Genomic DNA, 19,678 nt, shown 5'->3' on the forward strand with positions numbered 1-19,678 from the left:
CACACAACTTGCGTAAAGTCCGCAAAGGCAAAAGCACGCACAAAGATGTGCTTGACATTTTGGAGTGCGGCCATCAGGGTGCCACGATCCACCGCCTGGTTATTGTGATGGAGTTTCCAGTAGGATTCGTGCAACGGCACCTTGTAGGTTACATTGAGGGCATATTCGTAGGCCTCATATTCGTAGAAGTCCAATACTAGCTTGGTGTGTGCATGTAGCTGGACCAGCGGGTATTGCGAGAGAATCTGACGTTCGAGGGGTTTGTGCGCACCCTCCGTGAGGAGCGTAAAGTACAAATGGCCGCCATAGCTGGTGGTGCGATCGCCATAGAATTGCGGCGGCAATTGAAAGTAGAGTGGCTGATAGAATGGACCGAAGGCGCCAATCGATACATTTCCCGTGGAGCGGGGCACCAAGTTCAAATCGTTCAGTCGACTGATCTCGGCATCCTCACGATACGATTGAGTGCCCGCCATTTGTACAACCACAATGTATTCATATTCGCCATTGGGCACATGCTGAGCGCTCATGTATTGGACACTCAGATTGCGCGACTCGGACATTCGTATGTGTCCCCAGGACAAGGCACTCTGCTCGCATTCGGCCGCACGTCCAAAGCAAAAGCAACGCGTACAGCCCTCCGGATTTAGGGCGGACAGACCAAAGGTCGACTGCATGCAGGTGTCGCACTTGAGACCGACCACCAGCGACTTGCAAGGACACTGGCCATTGGCATCGCAGGCAATCAAACCGTCAGTGCGCACAAAGGAACCCTCCGCATCGCAGCCACAGCGTCGACACTCCGGATAGCCGAAGTAGCCGACAGCACAGCTGTTGCAACTCCGACCCGCATAGCCCTCGCGACACTGGCACTGCCCATTGGCGCTGGCACAGTACTGACCAATCGAACCCACATGATCGCATTCGCACTCCCGACACCCCAATCGCGCCTGCCAACCCCAAGTACCCGGCACGCATTGGGCGCAGCCCAATCCTCGCGTGAATTTCGGGCAGATGCAGCGTCCATTCAGCGGATCGCACACCTGACCCTCGGCAGCGCAGGCGGCGCAGCGTTGACAGCCCTCGGTGGTGAAGCCAAAGAAGCCCTCGGTGCACTCGTTGCAGCGCTGGCCACCCACACCGATCTTACAATCGCACTGACCCGTCCAGGGATTGCATTCGTGAGAGCGCGAGCCGTAGGGATCGCACCGACAATCCAGACAGCCGACCCCATGCGTGAGGTTCCAGTGGCCCGATTTGCATTTGTCGCACCGTCTTCCCGTCACATTCGCCAGACAAGCACACTGACCCGAACGCTTCTCACAGATGTGCGACAAGGATCCAATGCTGCTGCACTGACAGTCTGCAGAGAAAGAGAATGTGAGATGAAAGTTTTATTAATTAATGAGAGACTTAACTGTAAAAGCAGAACAACACCAATGCATAGGCAAATTAATCTAAGTATGGGCAAGTCATAACTACGAGTTCACTATATTTATATTACTTTCGAGCCTGCTTCCTAACTGTGCCACATATTGGCCTCTGGCTGCCAAGTGCAACAAACATGCATACAATTTGCAACGCTCTGACGCTTCATTTTTAAACTCCAACTCAACAAGGAAGGCCAATTACAGCACAGTGGCTTGACATCACACAAAAAAGGGCGCAGAAGAATGGCGAATATTTCAATAAAATTAAAGTTTTAAATCTCGAAATAGTCGCTATTATTACTGCTGCGATATTTACAATTGTACTTTTCTCTTCAAATAGAAATTTACAAATTAAAGATTTTCTTTTCGATATGTCCCATACAAATATATTTGTTATAATATAACAACTTGTAATGAAAACATGTACCATACATTATCGCCGAAGATGTAGGAGAATGTGGAATGTATCTTCAAAAATAACAAGAATTCCACTAACATTTCTTGTGCTTTGCAAAAAAGACGTTAAAATTGAAACTTCATTTCAAAAATTATAATTAGTGCTGAATTTCAAAGATAATATTGTCTCATTTGAAAGAAATGATTTGCAATTAATTATGTTGCATCAACAATATTGCAATATTTATGATTTCCTTTATTGCTAAATTTTGTATTCCTCAAACATTACGTCGATTTCACAAGAATTTTTTCTTTTTTCGGTCACAACGTTTACGTTTTCCAAGGATTTGTGAATTTTCCCAATGCAGAACCTTTTTAAGGTTCTTTCAAATAAGGCCAATGGGAGGCAGTCTAATACTTTGAGAGAGATGCCAATAATTTCTTTTCCTGAAATGGGCTAAAACCTAATAAATTTAATGGAATTCCGTATAATTAAAATTAAAAATAATAATTGGGGCTCTATTTAAAAAACCCTCTTATCGGCTCTGGATTTTGAAATATTGAATATATTTCATATTTTTAGTCATAGCGGTACAAATTAATGGTACTTTTTGAAGTGTTCTTACAATAAGCAACCCAGAAGATATTACAAATATTGGTGGAGAGAAAAAGCGGAAAAATAATGCAATACAAGGTCTCAATATATCTTTTTAATACTCCTATAAAATTGTTTCATTAAATAATTGTTTTCACTATATATGTAATCCGTTTCGGATTGTAGTATGCTCAAAATTTTCTAAACTACTATATTAAATCAAAATATATAACAACTTTACTTATTGGTATCCCCTATTTCTTGTTATTATTGTTCCACTGTGCAGCGTCAGGCCATTCATGCCGTTAGCCAAGTCTGCCAACTCGCCTGTCGCACGATATTTTTGTGGGCAGCGCGTAGGCAGCGCCGCAAACCCGCCCACATTTGCGTAGAGTTTCCTTACTTACCGGCGACAAACGGAAAATCGAACGGGCGGGAGCTTGGCGGGCGTGTTGCCGCGCTTCCAGACAGACAAGTCTGCCGGCATGCATACAAATATATAAATTCATTCATAAATCCGGTAAAACCAACGCAAAAATATTTAAATTGATTGCGCGATCTACGAGTATAAAAAGGCACCAAATAAATAAAAAAAATAAAGCCAAACTATAGCTTTATTTGATTTTTTATATGCTCTTCCCATCAATATTTATTTCTTTATTAAGATGAAAGTTGTTGGAACTATTTACCAACTTTAGAGATAAAGTATAGATATTGCTGCAATTATACATAGACAAATAAATATGTATGCTAAAAGTTGAAAAATATTAAGCATCTATATAAACCCAATTAGGATTTGATGAAAGCAATCCGCTGGCAATGTCAGTGTTGAAAAATCATTTATCATTCGCAAATGTTGTGTGTTGCAAGCTGGCTAGCTAAGGCTAAGGACTTGACTTGACTACGTCATAGGAAGTAGGGGAGCATAAAAATAAGTGTACAACAAAAATATGAGCATAGCACGCGACAAGGTGATTGTAGTTAGACAGCGTTGAGGAAGCAACGACAGAGCCTTGAGCCAGACGGAGACTGAAACTGTCAAGCAGCCAGGCACTTGACTTGCGATTTGCATTTTCATGAATGAACGAGACAAAGGCGCAGGCGCAGCCATCCTCCTTACTGTTGTTGTTGTTGTCGTTGTTTGCTTAGGAGAAAGGCGTCTACAGACAAAACCAATAAAAAGTTCAATCAACCGACGCCATTGAAGCGTCAAGCGTCGCGAACGCTCAGCAAATGATGTCATTAAGAACTACAATCTGCGGATTGTGCGATTGTGTGAATGCAACTGCAACCCAAATCCCAAATAGTGTTTGTCATGCTTACATGTGGCACAGTGTGCGATGAAGTACTTGTACTTGGCCAATGCAACACCTACAAGCTACACTAGACAACATCATTTTAAGACAGCAAGCTAACTCTTTAAATGTGTGACTGCTAGACGCGTTTTTGATGGAGTTTTAGAATATTTGATTTATCAAAAAATTGCAGAAAATATTTAGATGAATTTAAGTTAATAATTATATTTTTCTTGATTAATGCTTTAGTTTTGTTCAGGCTTGCAGTTAATATTTAATAGAGCAGCAAATGACGGTTACATTCCATTCTCCCATTCCATTCGTGTAATAAATTTGAATTATAAGGTTAACCATTTAAGAAAATTAAGTATAAGCAATTAATTCGTTTTAGGAATCCACAACAAAATTTGCATGAAATAAAATGCAATCCCCTTTGCTGTAATCCTTCCATACATACATATGTACATATGCATGGCAGGCGCGAGAACTAATTAACAGTTATGTTTTTTTATTCTTTGCTTTTACTTTTGCATTCTTAGAGAGAGCATTCTGTTGGCAGCTGCAGAGCAAGGCTCAGTGTTCCTTAACTTGTTGAATGCGCCGCGAAAACTAATTGAAAACGTTTAGTTTATATTTAAAATGTTAGTAACATTATGTACAAACAAATAAATACACATAGTTTTCTGTAAAATATTCATAATACACGTACATACATATGTGTTAAATAATATGTAACTCTGCTTCGGGTTTTATTTGCATGACAGGCGCGAGAGCTGATTTACAGTTATGATTTTTGATTCTTTGCCTTAACATTCACTTATTTGAAGAGAGCATTCTGTTGTCAACAGCAGAGCAAGGCTCAGTTAAGGCTTTGTTAAGCGCGTCGTGGCCGGTGGTCATTGTATTTGCCGAAAACTAATAGAAAAAGTTTTGTTTATATTTGAAATATTAGTAAAACTATGCACAAACATATAAATACATATCAATTATATCAAAATATTATAATATCAAAATTATGTTATTTATGTTGTGTATATGGTTTTTTTTTTTTAAGTGACTGTGTGCTAATATTAAAATGTATTGTGTGTAAATGTAAGTATTCACAGGTTTTTTATTTGTAATTTTAAATTGCTCGCAGTACAAATGCGTGCATTAACATACATACATATACATGCGTAAAACATTTCAACAAGAACTGTTGGTTAGGTGTTTTTTCAACATTGCTACAGTTGGGGATGCTACAACAAGCAGACCAAACGAGGCCATAACAAAACAGAAAATAAAAAGGGAACAAAAATAAGAAAAATAAAAACAAATTTCAAATATAAATGTTTCTAACATTTGCAACGAACGAACAAGTTGGAGGGTTGGTGGCGAACGCTGCAAAATTGTTCGGCAGGACAAAGAGAGCGCAATTAGATCAATCGGTAGTAGCAAGAGAGTGTACGATTTCTCTTAAGCATTTGTAAGGTAAGAAGTAGATATGGCAGATACAATTATAATAAGAAAGGACGAGTTCGACTTTGCCAAATAAATAAATAAATTTATGGTATTTAAACTGTTCATGTGATATATTAAATTTTAAATGTTTTTAGTTTAATTATTTTTAAAATTTTTTTTTATTTTTTTTTTGTGGGAGAGTAGGATCCGCTCGACTCTTGCCATCTATTCTTATTTGAAACAACTTGGCATTTCCACAATTTTGTGGACTAGTGTTTGTAGGACCATGTGTGCTTCTTGGCTGGCCTAGACAGCCGGAAAACAGCATTTTGCGTGGGCATTTTTGCATTTTTATTGACAATTTTCTTTGTTTGATTTTTATTAATGAGCGCGTTTTGTTTTCTGTTTTGCGGCTGGTGCTGCTTCGTCCACCGCTGCTTCCAACTTCCAATTGCCTTGCGTTTTGTTTGTCTGTTTCTGTATTTGGACATGGTCTTTAATTTGCGTGTGGGCATCACTGTGGGCCGCCTAAGTGCACTTCCGTTCGCTTAACTAACTGTTCTTTAAAGTGCACACAAATATAGTACTTTGCTTAAATGTGCGTAAAATTGAGCAATGGCTCTAAGCAGTTTTGACTGACTTGAAATGTTGAAATGTTGCGTGCAGACTTTCAGAGTGCGAAACAAGTTTGGGGGTGTTATGGCTATATTTGAATTCCAGATTGTTAACGCAGATCATAAAACAATAACTATAACTAGGATTCGAGCTGTGGCAGATAGTTTATTTCAGAGTCGGACTCCTTTACATTAAATAATTTTAATTTGTAGTCTGTGGGCGGAGATCTTCGTTGAAGAAGGTTAAAATTTCTTAAACAGAAAACACACTTTCAATTAAAGCAATCCAACAGTATTTTTTGAAATATTTAAAATATATCCAAGAAGAACGAAGCCCTCTGCCATTTGCTTACTTGCAATGCCTTTATCGTTTACAATTAATCATACGAATGGTTACAAAAGAAGTTTTTCTCACTTACAATTTGATAATATCGACATTTATTTAAATTTGTTGCACAATTTACACGCTTTGCTATTAAGCTGAGCAAAGTTCATTAAATCGCTGTGACTCTCAAACTGTGCTGCCCACAACACAACGCTTTACAAGCATCAACACTTCCGATCACAGCTCAGTTGTAAATCGATTTTCACCTCCACAAATTCGATTAAGTCAACCAACGCAAAAACAATTAAGTAAAAAAAATGGCCAGTCTGTAACACTTAGCGAGCTTTGTTGGCCAAAACGCCGTCAGTTATCAGGCGCCGCAAATCCACACTAAATCCCATTTATTATAACAAACAAAATGCTATAATTAATTTTTTTACTTCTATTATTTTGCGATGCCGCCACAGCGCATAACATGCCACAAAGTCAAACACAATTTCCTGGCACGTTGGCCAAGTTAACCGATTCGATTAATTTATGGCGCACGCGCAAACAATCGAGTCTTTGGGCCTGGCGAGCTGGGATCCTACGTATACAAGAGTATTATGACGTAGCCCGTGCCTTTCGATCAAAGAAAGCATAAATAATGCAATGGCCACAACTAGTTGTTCTTGTTGCAGTTGCTGCTTTGTTGTTGTTGTTGTTGTTGGTCGGCTGAGCCAAGTTTTGCTGGCTGGTTCAAAATTTATGCAAACGGGTTAATTAACTACGAAATTTGGAGCGCTGGCTACGTGATGCTGTTAAGACAAATGCAGCCGGGTGGTCGCCGATCCCTGGCCACCAAATCTGGGTCAGCAGTGGGCGTTCGCAATCTTCCAGGCACTGGCGAACATTACATTACATTTGGCTAACGAGTGCCAACAACAAGAACCGTAACCAAAACGTTGAACCTGCATTTGTCAGCTCCACTTCTAGGCATCACTTTGACATTTCAAATGTCAACTCGCACATAAATCTTTAGCCGGCAGCCCAGCGTGTTCTTGCAAGTTTCGTACTGAGACTTAATTGTTCGTTGATTACTCGTGAACAAGTAAGCTGCAGTAGCTCTGTGCGGATTCCCTAATACTCTATAACAGAGGCATTTCGCATTGATTTACAGAGGATTCGGTTATTCAGTTATTGAAGATGGAGATGCCTATTAATTGTGTATAAGCACCTTATTATTGTGATGTATTTGTGATGTATTTAATTTATTATTTTATGTTAAATTAGCTTATATCTTTTTCAACTTTACCTCGATTTCGTTATAAGTTTATATATTTCGATTGAAAGTGTTTTTATCTTTTTCATTGAATTATTTAATATTTTTTATTGGGCTTAAAATTTATTTTACAACAAGTTTACCATACGAAAATGAAAAATGTTATATAGTATTAAGTGTCTTTGAAATAATATTTAAAGCAATAGAAGAGCACTGGATTACAAGTTTACAGATGTTTAAATTTTTGAAGAAGAATGTAATTTTCTTAGTTGGTGTATGTTTGACAAGATTTTGATAATAAAGAAAGAATAATTGTTCACTTTTTATATGGAAAAATGACAATTCAGTATTTCAGTGTTAAATGAATTTTAGTTCCAATATCCCAACACTTTTCTTACCAGACAGACAACTGGCTTGCAGGCCAAACTTTTTAGACTGTTGGAAGATTTCAAAAAAAAAAACAAGATCATGTATAGATCTTCTATATAGTTATCATATTGACAAAAAGAGACTTTTTAAAATATGTCCCTCTGCCCGTCTGTAAGAACGCAGGGCCATAACCTTCGAATACAGGAGCTGTTAGGTCTGAAAATGAAAAATTTGTCTCTCGCGCTAAAGAAGTTTGATTATGGCTCTCGTTGTTGCCGGTATTCCCTTTTCAAATGTAAGAACAACTTTAAAAGAATTTACTGTCGGAAATGCAAGAAGAATTCAGGTGTGCTCTTTAAATACTTAAAATGTGTTCAGATGTTTACATTCATATGTAAGTAGAGTTATATATTAAGGCTTTATTTTTTTCAATTTAATCTTCAACATGTTGAAATGAAATGATAAATAAAGAGAGAAATTAAATAAAGATAATTTCATTTATCAATAATTTAATTTTTTTTAAATACTATTTATATACATTAAATTGTCAACACGTTGTTTCATAAGTTATCAGAAAAAAGTATTGCATAATTTTCCAAATCCACATATTGCGTGTGAGCGACTTATTATTGTTATTCTTATCCTTGCTTGTTTGTTGTTTTAATATTTTATTCCATACATAAGTACATAAGAAAGTATTTATAAATATATACCGGTATCAGAAAGTAAAAATTAAGAAAGTCTAATCGAAAGAGTCTAACAAAATTAAACCCACCATTATAGTTGATGACAACAATATTCCCAAACAGAAACGTAGTTCACATATAAAAAAATCACTAAAATGCTTAAATGACAGCTTTAGGATGTAATGAAGGCTATAAAGAGTATGTGAGCTTTGGTGATCAGCATATACTCGTTTTTTTTTCCTTAACTTTTGATTTCGTTGATTTGTGATTTATGATATGTAATTGCTTGTCTGATTGTCGGTATGGCTTGTATGTTGGGGCAATCGCATTGCGCATACGCACCGTTGTCCGCTGGCGGTTAACAGATAAATCATTAAATCAATATTTTGTCATGTGGTAATAAAAAGTTGCACTCTAACAACAACGCGTGCTCCAAATTAAAGCTCTCTGCATTCGCAGGCACAATGTCTGCCAACTGTCAATTGCAGACTTCAATTAAACTGCCAGTTTCGGAGTCGCGTACAGTACATAGGTTGTTCGAATTATTGTTATTATTGTTTAATTGTTAATTTATTACACAGTTTTCGATAAGTGGCAGCGTGTTGAAAACTATTGGCATTTGTTTGCCTATTCCATTATGTATATGCCGTGTAGTCTTTGACAGCCCAAAGCAAATACATAGAAAGAAGTAAAATTGCGCTTTCTAGATGGCGCATTGTCTATTGATTGATTGGCAGCTCTGATTCTATAGCTGCTTCTAGGTATAATGATGGGTACAAGTGAGTATTGATTGATGGCGCAGAACTATTGTAATGGTATGGTGTGTATTCGAGAGGATTTATACGCACTTAGGCAATTATATTGCTCCCATTCACTAGCCCTGGTACTTTCTCGGGCATGAGAATTTAGCTCCTTACTTTCTTATATAAAAATAATGATTTTGCAGAGCTGTGTAAATCCAAAAGCTCGATATTAAATACCAAAAATGAGCAATTTAACTTTTCTAAATTTGTCAAAAATTTGAAAGAATACCTTTCGCTACAAGATTAGAGGAAATAATTTGGATAAATTGAAATGTTTGATTGATGTTTTCCCCAATTGTGGATCAAATTTTACTCGGACTCTGTCTCTAGTGGTTTCAAATGTATCGTTCACCTCTAAACTTTATTGAAATAAATAGAAAAATTGAAAACTACTTATAAATATATAGATTTAGCAATTTTATAACGTGTTTTAATTATTATTTTAGTAACTCTCGCTAGGGAAACGATTTAATTGTGAAGGTGGAGTGGCGGTAAGCGTTTAATTCCAATATGAACGAAACTATTTAAAAATTGAAACATTTAAAAATGTTCTCCAATTATTTTAAATATTGTTCATATTTATATTATTCGTATATTATTTAAAATCTTGTTCAGTTTATATATTTTACAAAGTATATTCGCAATATTTGTATTTAAAGCATTGAAGAATTTGGTTTTCAAACACGCAAGCGTCTAGAATTTACTTAATATTTTTCTTGGCAGACATTTATTTTGGTAGCCAAGCAACTCATTCATAATCCAACTAAGCCGCTAAGCTACTTGTCTGAAAAATTTGCTTGGCAAGATAGTTTATGTGAACAAATTTCAAAGCGGCAGACAACGCGACGCGTCACTTGGCACAAAATTATGAACTGCATTTTTCCATTTTCCATTTTCGCGCTATATTTTTGGACTGGCAACAAAACGTTGAAAATTGCAGTCGCGTCGTCTTTATGGCCTGGCATTTAAGACATGGGGGATAAGCGCCGCACGCTGTCGCACTTCTGGTCGTGAGGCCTTGCCAAAAGACAAGTGGCAGGTAGTGCTCATAAAAGACAAAAACCCGTGCCATAAACAATCGTATGCAAATTTGTTTATGAGCAGCAGGCAGCTAAGCAAGCAAGGCATGTAATACGAGCTCCAATTCATAGACCGCACTCCGCAGTGAGTGGTAAGCCTGACTGCCGCCATAAAGAATATGATTGGTCGGAAATCGTGTAAGAGAAATAAATAAATAATCATAAAAATGGACCGCGAATATTTGATAAGTTTTCAACTAGAACCAATTCAAATTAACCTTTAATGCGCCACTGCAGTGGCTGTCAAACTGTGCCGTTGGCAATGATTGATTTGGCTGCGGTTAATAAATGACACATTAATTTGCATTTAAATGCAAAGCCTTAATCTGGGGGCTAGAAAACAAAATGTCATTGAATAATGAGTTTTTAAAATAGTTGAAAGCATATTTCATGCAAAAATATTTTGCAGTCACACAGGAAACATAAATTACAAAATAGATTGCCAACCGAAATGTTTGCGCAAAAATATGAAAAACATTTTGTAAATGTCACATTCACACACACATACATACAAACATGCTCGTACATACACGAAAATGCAGGCGCGCCCCATTGGCAGACACAACATTTTTCCAATTCTAATTTTTATTTGTTGATTTTCGAATGCGTTGGCGTTCAAACTGTTGACAGTTTTGTGCGTGAAAACGCGTCGCAATTTGCGCTGAAAATTTATGCACATTATTTCACGATTCTAATGCTTTTCGGCACATCATTTGAAGAGGTTTTTATTTAGGTTTATTTTTTGCGCTATGCCAAAAATAGTGTCGGCGTATTTAAGTGTTTTAAATGCTATCTGCGCTTTTTAATGTTGTCTACGTGCAACGTTCAGATATAGATATCAGCACTAATGTTCGCTTTTGGAAATTTTACCGATTGCCCGAAAGATTACACAGTATAAAAGTATACACAGATATAAAAATATACTATATGTTTGAGTTCGTGTGGAGTTTGTTTGCCAGATAAGAGTTAAATTACTAAAAATTTAAAACTGTAAAACTTTTTGCACAAAAGCACTTGTTTTGAAATTTTGGAAAGCGACGACGAAAATATTTAAAGTGTTGTTTATGTATTTTATATATTTGTAGCCTATTTTCCCATTTAATGTATTGCTTTGTTTACAGACTTATTAGAAGTTCTTTTTCTTTCGATTCGATTGCAGAAAATTTAAATGTTATGCTGCTTAAGAACAGAAAATTTCCATTAAGTTTTGTTAGGTAGTTATGTTTTTGTTTAAAATATCCATGTGTAATAGGAATTGGAATTTTTAAACGCTGCTAACTACCAACCCAGAAGCAGCCTGCCTGTAAGAGAAAAAGATCAAGAGACGAAGGCACTAGCGATATTAACAAACAATAGATCGAAAAAAGCTAGGGTAAAGATAAGCCAAATAATGTTGGAGGGAATAAGATTAACTGTTAAATAATTCTCCCGTAGATGGTATTAAAATCTTAAAAATTGCACTACCAAAGATGTAAAATATACTGCAGCGGAAGGAAACGTTTTTTTAATGCTAAGAAGTGTCAGTTCAGTGTCAAACAGAATATAGACATGAACCTTCTCTGTCTCTACCACAATGGTGATCAGATAGATAACGTCCATAGTTCAAAAAGTGGTTTGAAAGTGTCACAAATTCAAAGTCTTGGCTTTCCCGTTCACTGATAATCCGTATTTAGCATTTTAAATTCTCTTTTTATTTGCCCTTGACTTCTATAGTTGTATATATTTCACAATAAACTTTAGATTATTGTGACACTAACGGCAACTTGAAATAATTTCCAAATTTATTTGCATATGGCATCGAAAACAGCCGCATCAATGTTGCTTAATTTGCTCGATCCCATAAAATCTGGTTGCATCTTTCGCGCCAAACAACTTTCACACTTCAGATACACTCTCTCACACACACAAACATAGAAACTTGGACTTCAACGGCAACTTCTTTCACGTATTTAGCCAAACTATCTCCACATGCTATAAAAACGTCAAATTGAATTTTATTTCAATTAACGAAACTATTTGCCGAAAAATAAAAGGCAGAAAAACTCAACTACAGGCCAGACGCAAACTCGGACTAGACACACAGACCACAAATTATGCACGCTATCAGGAAAATCCAGCAGCTGGCGGCCAATGGGCAACTGATGCCGTTATAGCCACCGACGCCGACTCCGACTCCGACGCCGTCCCAATCCGATGCGATTCAATTTAGAGAGCACAGAAAAATTTCCCACCACACGCTTGCGCCTGGCAGGCCGAACGAAAAACCATTTAACAAAACACTTTGGGGCATTGTCGAGTCTACTGTTTTTTTTTGGCCAATTTTTTTTTTGTTGCTTATCGTTTAAGTATTTGATAGTCGCATGTCGCTTGTAAATTTCGTAAGATGTTGATAATATCAGCCTTTTTTTGTTCAGTTTCCAAAGTTAATTAAAATCTAACTGAAATCTAATTAAAATAGAAGGCAATTAAGGGATCGGGCACGCATATCAACAATTTATTGTTTAAAAATTTTAAATTGAAATTTTAAGAATCATATTTAAGTGAAACATTATATATATTTCGATATATACAATTTATAAAATATATATAGAAGGAATAGGAAGGAAGCATTTTAGAAAGCTTTGAAGAAATTGTAATACAAACTAAAGTAAGGGTTCTAACGCATTCTAAAATGGTTTTCTATTGTGAGTGAAGAGCCAAAAGAATAAGTTAAAGCTTCTGCAGTTCAGGAATTATAAACTACCATGTAAGATACTGATCTATCGAAAGTAAAAAGCAATTAAAATCATAAAAACGCAGCTAAAAACGAGCGATATTCTTAAAAAATTACAATCACTATTCATATAAGATCGATTTATACTGGATTTCTGTGACTAAAGAAGGTAATGATGTCAGAACGGAAAACTACTTGTATGCAATAAAATGCATTGACTTGACTTTCACACATATGGTATTACTTGCCAAAAAGGGGAAAAGGGCATTCTAAAAACTAAGTATATCTAAATCAGCACTTGAGCTTATTTTTCTTTTTATAATTATAAATCTGCCTGTGTTTTTCAAAGCTTCAAAGGCTATTATAATAAAATCTACAATTAAATCAAATCTAAATTTCTTCCAGTAATTTATATATTTATTGATAGTCTCAAAATTAATCGAAACTTATATTTCATTTTATTTTTACTTTATGGTTTATTTTTTCCGTTTTTTTGTGTTATTTCAGCTTCAAAGGCTAATTTCTTCCAGTAATTTATAAATTTATTAATAGTTTCAACATTAATCGAAACTTAGAATTGATTTTATTTTTGCTTTATGGTTTCATTTTCAGTTTCTATAAAAGTTATGTCTTTTATAAAAAATTCCTCCATCTGATTGTTATATTTTCTATTTTTCTATAGATAAGTCTTCGAATAGTTTTATTTAAAGTTTGATCGACTATTTTTGCGGGTAAAACTGAAACTGAAATTGAAAGTGTTGTGTTTTTTACTTTTTTATATTTTGACAACATATGTCATGTTGGCCTTTACTGATATGGTTGTGGTTCTTGTTGTTGTTCATGTTGATGTGGGCAGACACATATAATACACACACACCCACATTTGTGACCGCGACTGACACACACGTCACTTTATATGTCCGGACTTGTATCTCTTGTGAGTGTCTGTGTGCTTGGAGGCTGAGAGGCAGACAGACAGACAGACCGACAGAGAGACAGAGAGGCAGGCGGAGAATCAGGCAAGCTGCCTCATAGATCCATAGACAAACACTTAGGGAGCCGTTCATGTTGTATCATAAACACAAGCGCCTTTGCATTTAGATCCACATACTCGTAGAGTCGTGGAAACGAAACACACCCAGCCAAGTGCGTTGGGCCGGCCTGCCGACCGGTAGACCGGTAGACTGATAGGCAGGCTAAGTGACAGGAAATGCTTACGAGTTCGAGTGCAGCCCAAAAAGTTTTCGATCGGCGCGAAAGTACACACACATGGGCCATGGGCCATAGGCCATGGGCTTGGTGGGTGTTGCCGCTGGGTGTAGACCAAAGAAAATCTTTGGTTTTAATTTGAGTTGCTTAATTAGGCGAATGTTTTTGGGCGTTAATGGCTAGAAAGTCGAAAGGTGTTGAAAAGCTTAAGGAATAGCTATTGGAAAGAAGGGTACAACATTTTAGCATTGGGCGCGTTCAGCAGGTCGTAGCGATTTGCGATTTGCGATTTGTGATTTTTGATTATCGATTGTTGATTTGCCACTGCCGACCGCTTGTGATGACTGTTTTGGCCAAAAAGTCACAGCTTGCTGGGGTGCATTTTGCCATTTTATATATTTCCGCAAAGGTCTCGTCAAAATTCGGACTATGTAGTGTCAAAATAAAATTCAAAATACTACTATCATACTACTTGTATTTTCCCGATTTTTGTTTTGTAATTTCGATTGACATTTTTACTTATCCGAATCATAAATGACAGCGGTCAGCAGCTGAAATCAGTAATGATCGATCACAAATTGCAAATCGCTACGACCTGCTAAACGCGCCCATTCTTATTATTATAATTAACAAAAACGAAACTGTTCTTTATAAAATGTAGCTTAACTTAAACTTAATATTTTTGAATTGAATTTCAGCCAACAATACTTGTATAAATGTTTTCTTATAAAAATCAGACGAATTGTTCGGCTTAGTACGTTCAGATAGCAGAGCATAGCTATAAATCGAACAGACAACTTGAACTTCATTATGTTTTGAATTTCAGAGCATATGAGATTTTGCTCGTTTAACGATTTCGCTGTAGTTTTCCTATAATTCCGATCGAAATCGAATGTCCTTTAATCATAGATATTTTCACTACAATGTGTCAGATTTTAAGCTTGTGGTTTTGTTGCATTGTTCGCGATCCATAGTTTGTTTAAGGCAGAAAGTAAAGGGGATTCTCTTTGGAAAGTAGTAAGTATATTTTTTTGAAGTTCTAGTTAGAAAATGGTTGCATTTGAATAATAGAATGAGGTTAGTTAGATTTGTTTGGGGCTGTTTGAAAGTATGGCTAAAAAGCAAGTAAATGTAACTCTTCTTTATACTTTTAAGCATTGTATGTTTTAATGTCATTTATAAATAATTTGGGGAAGGTAATCAGTTTGAAATTTCATGTTTCATTTTTCAATCAACTATTTTTTTGTGAGTTAGGTTTTTATTGCTGGGCAGAATATTGTGAAATGTTTCGTCAAAGCAAGTCCATAAGATCAGCAAGAACTTAATTGACTTAGGTTTGTTTTGGCTATATTTAAGTATATAACCGATCTTTGTTCATTTCAGTTCACAAGCACTGCTACCAATTTTTGCAGCTGAAAAGCTCGTGACTCAGGGATTACAGAAAATAAGAACTTAATATCTTTGTTCATATATCTAGCACTTCGTCATAATAATAGCCCATTAATAGCAAGGCTTTTGCAACATTTTAGCAGCTTCTGAATAGGTATAGGTATGATAATATTGTATTAACCCGTTGTAGCCCGGTATTTTAAACAATTTTGCCGCTGATAATATTTATTATTCAATTTTCATTAAATCTGATTATGAGTAGAACCCGTTTTCTTGGGCTGTAAGCCACTCCGCAACATTATTTTTCTGACGCTTAAATTAAGCATTAATTTTGCAATGAGCAAAGGCAACGGTGGCTGCGGTAACGACATCGTAAATATTTTTTGCGCGCACCGATCGAAATATCAAAATGTGATCATGGCTGCCTGACTGGCTGGCTGGCTGGTTGGTTGGCAGGCTGTCGAGCTGGCTGTCTGGCTGCCGGGAAAATAACCGAAAATGTTTACAAGCAACATTTTTTAAGGTGTTGCTGCGGTTGTTGTGACAAGCAGGCGGCTTTTGCCGCTGCTGGGCTGATATCGCAAAAGTGTTCGGGAAAAATCTAAGATATAAAAACAGAGTACGAATACAAGAGTACAAGTAGCAATTTACATTTGGGCCTGGCCTTTGGCTTGATGCGGTCGAATGTGCCGTAAAAAGAAGGTATAAAGTTACACATAAATGTCAAATTAGAGGAAGGGTATTATAAAGAGGTTTCCAACTAGTTTCATTAATAAATCAATTTCCAATTAAATGCGCGCAGACGAATCTGAGTAGGCAAAACAAAAGAGGCTAAAAGCCGACCGGAAACATGAGACCGTAACAACATTCGTTGTTTCTTTTCTTTTTCTTCATTTTTTTTTTCCAAACCACGTGCAGACTGTTTGTGGTTTCTGTTTTTTATTGGAAACGAGGTTAATCAGTTGAGAAAATCAAATGCCATATGTAGATTTCACTTTTTAATTGCTGCAAGTTGGCGCTGGATGGAGTTGGAGCTGGGGCTGGAGCTGGAGCTGGAAAAGCAATAACAAAAACAGAAATGCTTCGAATTGCATTTATTTATGAGCCGGTGTCAAGGTTCAAAGCGAACACGTCGCCTGCTCGAATGTAACAAAATGTGCAACAATGTCAATAGGGAAGCCATAGGAGAATGTGCAACAATGTCAACGAAGCAACAACAAAAGCTTCAAAAGCAACAAAAGCATGACCTGGGCTACAAGTTGAAAGCAGTTTTATTTTGAAGTCAACTACAAAGTCACGATTTTATATTTACGAGTATTTCGGCAATTTTAAGCTGAGGTCCCATTTGCAGCTCAACAGGAAACGCACAGTACAAATATTTTACAATTTAACTGGAGGAATGAAATATGGTAGCATCTTATAAAGGCTTAATGGGGGTTACTAACTACTCATACTTTTAAACTTTTCATTTAACTATCTTTAATTTTTTAAGGGCTTTATCTATCGCTTCATCTTTGTTAGCACTTTTAAATTCTTCTTTGTTTCTTTACACTCTTGTATTATTTTTGTTCTAAATTGATTTCCTTTCTATGTATCGTTTGTATCTATGTATTGGTTTTTTAAATGCATTTTTCTACCCTTCTTTCTTTTGCTCTACGAGTTTTAGACAATAATATGTCTCTTTACCTCTCTACGTATTTTTTTAAACAAGTTTCTTCTTTGCTTTCTTTTAATATTTTTTAATAATAATTATCCCATTTATCTACCTCTCTTTTTCTCTTTTTATAGATTTGTTACACAAATTGTATAGGCAATTATATAGATGACGTGACAAATCCGAATCGGGATGTCTGGCTGCTTCAATCACTACACCTTTCAGAGGGTGAAACCTTAGAAAGTATGAGATTTTGAGAGCTAGTTTTGGTATGAAGCTATGTTTTTTATTATCCCAAGTTTATATTTAGAATATTGTTGTACCGGATTTAAAATATGTAATAATGGTTGCTAATTATAGATTAGACACATAATCATGATGAAGACGTGGTGTCTTAGCTCGTTTTTATTTCATTATATTCTTCTATGTATAATTCTTTTGAATGATCTGTCTTGCAAATAATACCTTTCTACATAATTCCAATTCAACCCTATTTGTTAAAGCTCTACAGAAAATGTTTCAAAGACAATTCTTTATAAATTTTAATCTTATTTTTATTCTGCCAAGTTACTAAACATTTTAGGAAATTGTATCACTCATCTATATGATGACTATCATCTAGACTATAATATAGACTATCATTTGGACTATTTAAAGTATGGGAACCGGGATGCCGTGCTTCCTAAATTGCTTCTGGGAAAAAGTTGCTATATCGTTAAATTACGGGAAATTGTATGTTGATTGAGAAACTTTGAATTGTTTATTCTACGAGTACATCATAAATGTATTTTAAAAGACTTCACACTGTTCAACGCGTGCCGGGTTATGCGAGGTCAGACAAAGGCAATGGAAGGAATAAAACTGTCTTGGGAAATGTGCAAATCTATGATATATGTTGCAAACAACAACAACAACAGCTAGTTGGCGCCCTCATCACTTTGATCTGCGCACTTCAAATGATTCAGTAGTCGACGCTATGGTTGTTGTTTTAGTTGTTGCTGTTGATGATGCGTAAACAACGAAGCGGCAATTTAAATGAAACGGCAACTCTTGATGGCAGATGAAGCAGCAGATAGCTGGGCCTACAACATGTGGTAGCTTCAAAAGTCGACGAAGATAGGGACAAATAAGTGAGTACTTTGGCAATGTTAGTTTTTCTGTTCTAAGTTCTTTGTGTTTCGTTACAAATACTAAATAAACAAAGGAAATGGAAATGAAGACTGGGTGTAGTCAATGAGACGAAACTGTACTTTCTTTCCATTCGGCACCTCAAAAGTGTTGACAAAATAGGTTGACCAGGCCCTAGGCTAAAAACTTGCTGGAAAAATAGGCAAAAATGAGGGAAGTGCTACCCTAAGAAGACTTCCCTAAGCTTGTTAGCCTTTATTGCAACTTTATATTCTGGTGTAACTATTCTTTGTTAAGTCTGGTTTTCTCCGCTCAAATAAAGAATATGGTAGTGTATTAAAATTTATCAAGCTAAGAAAGAAAGTAATGGAGTGTTTCAATATTCATTTAAATTTAAATTAAATGTTTAACCTGCCTTTTTATCCTTTTATGTAACTAATTGTGATTAGTTAGTCTTTGAGAAGATTGCGAAAAACTTATCCAACTTTTGTTAATATCCTGGGATTTGGAAGTCAAAATGTTGTAAAACTTGTAGCAATTCTAGCTTCCAATCTGTAAGCTAAATGAACAAAGTGTGAAGGAAAACTTTATTGATGCTTGTTATTGAAATCCAACTCGAGCTGATAGTTAAATCAAAGTACATCTAAGCTCATTAACAAACAGCGCTTGTAGATAATTTTAAAATGAATATCTGTCATCAATTTTGATCACCTCACTATTCTTATCAGTGTAAAGCACCAGCACCATAAATGTAAATGACGCTGTTTACAAAATATTTTGATTGAAAATTGTGACAATTTAAATGGGTGAGAAAAAAAGGCAACTGGTCTGGCGGCTGTCTGTTACTCAAGATGCTGGCCAACATGTTGACAGTGGCTAAATGGATGAAAAGCAGAGATATAAAAATAAAAATTGCTACCAAAAATAAAGTCGGTCAGAAAATAGTGCTAAACGAATTGAAAAATTATGTTGTATTGACAATTTTGTGCTCGTACGCATATGGTTTTTTTTTATTATTTGTTTTTTCTGCTTATGTAATCGAATCACTCAACAAATTTGCAAGCAAATCAAATTACACATACATTGAAATGCAGAAAATTTCGAAAATTTGCAAGTGTCGAACTAGCGGGTGCAGTTTCTTGTGCTTGTTGTTGTTGTTTCTGGTGATTGTGATAGATTGTTTGGGTGTTCGATGCTTGGCGCCCGCTCTTTGCAGCGGCGGCTGCTCAATTAGCATTTTCGGCTGTAGACAGAGTGCGGCGGACATGGCCGCAAACGAGCACGAAAGTGGC

The 19,678-nt window shown here is 36.2% G+C and overlaps 1 protein-coding gene across 1 annotated transcript in view; it reads right to left on the reverse strand.

The window, feature by feature from the left end:
* LOC115626020 (laminin subunit alpha-1) overlaps positions 1-19,678 on the reverse strand; it is a 130,250-nt gene that overhangs the window by 10,245 nt on the left and 100,327 nt on the right. The window contains exon 6 of the mRNA XM_030521268.1: positions 4-1,363. Coding sequence (XP_030377128.1) covers positions 4-1,363 — 1,360 coding nt within the window. The remainder of the gene's footprint in view (positions 1-3; positions 1,364-19,678) is intronic.

This window comes from Scaptodrosophila lebanonensis, unplaced genomic scaffold (genome assembly GCF_003285725.1).
Source record: "Scaptodrosophila lebanonensis strain 11010-0011.00,11010-0021.00 unplaced genomic scaffold, SlebRS2 tig00000080-arrow-pilon, whole genome shotgun sequence".
Lineage (NCBI taxonomy): Eukaryota > Metazoa > Arthropoda > Insecta > Diptera > Drosophilidae > Scaptodrosophila > Scaptodrosophila lebanonensis.